Here is a 5,224-nt window from a genome sequence, read left to right as displayed (position 1 = left end):
CATCCCTAGCCTTTGGATTGATTGATTGATTTTTCTTTTTTTTTTTTTGAAATGGGAATCTCAGTAAGTAGTTCATGCTGGCCTTGAATTCATTATGTAGTCCAGGCTGTCCTCAAACTCATGGCAATGCTCCTGCCTCAGCCTCCCCAGTGCTGGGATTATACCACCACACTTGGGCAATGGACTAGTTTTGAGGTAGTGTCCCGCTCAGTTAAGTCCCCCACGTTGGGCTCAAATTTATAAATCTTCCTGCCTCAGCTTCCTGAGTAAATGGGATTACAGGTATGTGCCAGCACACTTGGCTTGAAACTGCTTCTTATCCTGTGTCCTTTATCTCAGCAAATAGCACTCTTAGTGATGGCAGGAAATTGGAATTTTCCTTCCTTTATCCCCGCTTCCTCTTTCTCCCCCTGCAATCCATTCAGTCTCTAAATCCTGTCAGATTCTCCAAATCCCACCAGACACTCCCTGATTTCACTCTCTCCTCTCCAGCTCAGGTGCCTTCCTTTCCCCCTTGGATCACAATGGCAGCAGTAGCAGTCTTCTCACAACTCTGCCTGCCTCAAACTCAGTCTCCTGCCAGCATGTACACTTCCAGCACATTAAGCTTTTAGACATGTATCTCTGCCAGGCCAGTGCCTAAGATCGCTCAGGGGTCCCCTGGTTGCAGGCTAAAGCATCGGCCTGACATTTAAGGCCCTTCGCGATCGGCCCCTTTGAGTTTCCATTTGTATCTCTGGAAACTCCCCATTGCTGCTCCCACCCGAGCCAGGCAAGTGGCTTCTTAGTCCCTTCAAGCAATTCTTTCCCACATTCCCCAGAGTGACACTTGTTCCAGTGTAGGTACTGAAGAGAATGATAAGGAGACATCATTGGGAGAGAGGTTTGGAGAGAGGTTTGGAGCTGATGGAAGTTACAGCATTGCCAAGAGAGGCCAGCGCTGTCTCCCTGAGCTTCCTACCTGCAGGGAGTAGGAGCAGGAGTAGGAGCAGGAGCAGGAGGCTCCGGCAGAGGTTATAGCTTCGTGGCCCCATGGCTCTGCCACAGCCAGAGGTGGAGCGGGTCTCCAGGCCAGACCTTGGTCCGTATCGGGCTTAGCTGACAAGGCAGTGTGGACAGGCCCTGGAAACGAGAAAGGCTTAGATGGCTTAGCGGGGGGGGGGGTCCAGCTACTCTCTGGGGAGCCCTGTTGCCCTTCTGGCTATCTGACCCTATCTGCACCTGCCTGTTGATGTTAGCACTTGGTCATTGGAATCCGCTGGTTTTCCTGTGCTGGTCCTTTTGTCCTTCAGCCTTGGACTCTGCCCTTTTCTCTGCCCGTCCCCCTCTTCTCTGTTTTAAGCTCCTTCTGTCTTTCCCCCTGTAATGACCTGGTTTCTCTGTCTCCCTGCCTCTGATCTTCCTCTGTCAGCCTCTTTCTGTTCTCCCTTTCTTTTTCTATTTCAGGCCCTCTGATTCACGTCCTCCATTCCTGGCACCTGGGCTCAAATGAGCCTGCTGCTCTCAGAGAGCAAGAGGCAGGAGGGACTCACATAGGCCCAGGGCTGAAGTACAGGGCAGAGAGCCCTCCCCATATGCCTGTTATTAGCTTAATTACAGGTCTAGGACACCTGTGCCATGGGAACAGCGCAGCAGAAACTGATACCTCTGGCTGCTGAGGCTTAAATTATTCAAATTCTGTAAAGAGCACCCAGGCTCAGTTCAGGCTGTCCTAGAGTACAGGGACACAGGGTCAGGATGAGCCGAAGACCTGGGCTTCAGGCTGATGGCTGGCGCCTTGGCGGGAGCTCTCTTCCCAGTTCTGCCACTGTGGCTCCCTCTAGAACGGAGGCTGTCCTCCTGGTGAGGGACTGAGAACCTCAGGATGAGCACTTCGTGCCAAGCTTCTCTAACGAGTTAGGCTCGCTTCAGGGACACACACAGATTCACAGGCATTTACAGCCCACCAGAGCTCATTTGGATTACTTTTGTCCAAGTTGGCTTGACAACAGTCAAACTGCCCTGACAGTTCCATCCGTGGCTGTGACTTCAGCTGTGGTGGCGAGTCTCTCTTCTTTCCGTGCCCCTGCTCTCTCCCAGGTACTAGATGTTTGTCTCCATCCACCTCCCCCAAATCCCCCGCTGGGTGTTACATGAGCTTTTCACATCACTTCACAGCGGAACTGCACACACAGCCCAACACCTATTCATGCTAAAAATTCTCAGCAAACTGGGAACGAGGGAAATGTCCTCAGTTTAATAAAGAACACCTACTGAAACCTCTTCTGCCAACATGGAGGCTCAAACAAGAGGGAAAGGCAAGTGGGGAGGCTAGAGGACTGATGCAGAGGAGCTTCCTGGTGATGCTGAAGGAGAATGACCTCCTCTGCCCTCTGAGGTTTCTGCTTTGTGTCCACCAAATGCAGTTTGTTAATTTCAGAATTCTTTTTAACGGCAAAATGATTTGAAAGGAAGGTAAACCCCCCCCTTTTTTTACATGCCTGTGGACCTGGGGATTAAAGTGCTCTACCTTTCAGCTACTTCCCTATCCCAGGAAGGCATATCAACCATTTAAGAGGTTGGGGGGTGCGGGTGCTGCACAGATGTTCAACCCCTGGCACCAAAACAAAGACAAATCCCCCAAAAAATATTTGTGAACATTTTGCACTTGATCTTAGCCAAAAGGCTGAGACGTGCTGTGTGAAGGTTTTGAGGTAGTATGAGAAATCACATGTGATGTCCTAACAGGTGATACTTGTATCGCCTTCAGAGCAAGGAGAGATGGGATAGGGACGGGAACATGTGTTAGGAGAGGAAAAACAAAACAAGGTACAAGTTAACCAATCAGGACGTTTATTTCAAGATCAACCTGAGAGGGATTGCTGTGGCACGTAGACCAGGCCAGGAACTCCTGTACAGACCGTGAGGTTACGAGCATAAGGGGACTGTGAAAAGGGAAGGTCCGAGTGGGACTGTGGAGGGGAAGAGTTCAGTGGAAAGGAGTTAGGCTTGAGAAAGCACAGGAGTGGTGGTTGCCTGCCAAGGCGGGGCTGAAGAATGAGGGAAATTATGAACCCATGATTATACAGCTCTAGCAGGTATAAAAGCATAGCGGATGGAAGAGGCTTTAAGTTGCCTCCAGTCAGCCTGGCAGCAGTGATTCTTTCAGCATGGACTGCTGGACAGACCAGACTGGAGGGGTTCTAGTCCCATGTCCCCCACTCATGAGCTGTGTGATTCTCTGCAGTTTCCTTATCTTCTCTGCCTTTGATTTTCTTCTTTTTAAAAATGTGGATAATAATACAAGCTGGATTGTCTTAAGTATTAGGTAATGTATGTAAAACTGCCAGGCAGAAAATAGAGTCTGATAATTATTAATTTTCTTAAAAATGTTGAAATATTTCTATAGTTTGGGATGAAAAAAATAAATTTGAAAAATATTAGAAAGTAGATTGAAATTAAAATTTCTTACCGGGTATGGTTGCGCACGCCTGTAATCCCACAACTTGGGAGGCTGAGGCAGGAGGATCGCTGTGAGTTCAAGACTAGCCTGGGCTATGTAGGGAGTTCTAGGTCAGTCTCAACTGCATAGTGAGACCTTGTCTCAAAAAAAAATTTTTTTTTTCAAAAGTTGGGTAATTTTAAGAAGCTGTTATATAATTAGTATATGTAATAATTTAAAAATGAGATCAGCACACCTGAAAAGATACAGGAAATACAATACTGAAAATGACACCAGGCACAGATAAGGCAGAGGCCCTGAATAATTAACTTGAGGAAGCTGTCTGGGCTTCAGTGAGTGAAGTGCGAAGGGCAAAGAACATGTCTGTAAATGAACTAGTAGGAGACAGCAGCTTTCTAGACATTGAAGGCCTGGCTGTGAGTGAAAAGCCAGCATTCCTGTGTTGTCATGTACACCTGTACCAAAGACTGGAGAGAAGGCCCCATATAGAAGATAGTTTTAAACATCCTTTTATTCTAATAAAACATGCGCCACGTTATTCCTGATGACCTGCTATTTTGTTGCTTCAATCTTTGTTACTTCAGAACAAGGACCCAGAATGGGAGATAGCTGGTACAAAATGATGTATCTTGGCCACAATTACGATATCAAGTGAAAATTTGACAGCATTAGAAAGGGTGAATCGGGCTGACAAAACCAAATAAATAATCAAGGTGGGACAGGCAGGTATGTCTTCTGAAATGATAAAAATATTATAAAAAAAACCGAGTCAAATCTAGATGCCCCAAGCTTTCTAAAGGACAAATGATCTAGGTACTTCAAGAAGTAAAGGACATTAAAAAGATGAAGATGGAGGGCTTTTATTCTTTTGGTACCGAGGATTAAACTTGGGTCCTTGGGCTTGTGAGGCAGGCAGCGGAACCACTGAGCTAAATCCCCAGCTCAAGGGCTGACTTATTAACCACATGCAAAGTATATTGTTTAGACCTGAAAAAACTTAACTTTTGAAACATTTGGGAAAACTTGAAAATACAGTATTAGTTGAGGTTTAGGGATTATTAATTTTGTTCGGTGTAACTATGGCATTGTGATTTATAAAAATTCACTTGTTAGAAAGACAGATATTGAACCGGGTGTGATGGTACACACCTGAAATCCCAGCACTTGGGAGGCTGAAGCAGGATAGCTGAGTGAAAGACCAGCCTGGGTTACATGGTGAGTTCAAGGCCAGCCTCAACTATGTAGTGAGACCCTGTCTCAAACAACAAAACATCCCCCCTGCCAAAAAAACCCCAACCAAATGAAAAAGTTAAAGATATTGATGAAAGGATCTGCCTTAGAAATAACATCATCAAGTAGGTAGAAGTATTCGGCTTGATTTGGTCAAGAAATGGTTAATGCGTATGTGCTTGATTCCAAGCTACAGTTTAACAGATACAAAACCTGCTGCTCTCAGAACAACATGAAGCAGAGGCGAGTGGTATGGTCTCGGAGCAGATAGAACACAGGATGGGCTGTTACAGGAAAGACCACAAACTACAGTGCAAAGTACAGTACAGCATCTTCCCTGCCATGACCACTGCACGGACTCCCATGTGACTCGTGCCAGACCCCTCTCCCACTGCCCTATAAAAACCCCTGCCTTTCATCTGTTTGGCGCTGACTGCCATTTGCTTGCCCTCAGTCCACCTCCACCCAGATAATAGTCTGTATCTTTGCTTTCAGCCAGCCTGCCCCAGTGGTCTCATTTCTTGTCGGTACAGGAAATAAGTAGTAAAGATA

The 5,224-nt window shown here is 46.6% G+C and overlaps 1 protein-coding gene across 1 annotated transcript in view; it reads right to left on the bottom strand.

Moving 5' to 3' along the window:
• Chrna10 (cholinergic receptor nicotinic alpha 10 subunit) overlaps positions 1-1,071 on the bottom strand; it is an 8,472-nt gene extending 7,401 nt beyond the window's left edge. Inside the window, exon 1 of the mRNA XM_019204380.2 lies at positions 962-1,071. Coding sequence (XP_019059925.1) covers positions 962-1,034 — 73 coding nt within the window. The 5' untranslated portion in view covers positions 1,035-1,071. The remainder of the gene's footprint in view (positions 1-961) is intronic.
• Between the last annotated feature and the right edge of the window lie 4,153 nt (positions 1,072-5,224).

The sequence above is a fragment of the Fukomys damarensis genome, unplaced genomic scaffold, assembly GCF_012274545.1.
Source record: "Fukomys damarensis isolate Sample0158 unplaced genomic scaffold, DMR_v1.0_HiC HiC_scaffold_16, whole genome shotgun sequence".
NCBI classification, from domain to species: domain Eukaryota; kingdom Metazoa; phylum Chordata; class Mammalia; order Rodentia; family Bathyergidae; genus Fukomys; species Fukomys damarensis.
The sequence above is the reverse complement of the archived record's forward strand: the minus strand, read 5'-3'. Positions and strand labels throughout refer to the sequence as shown.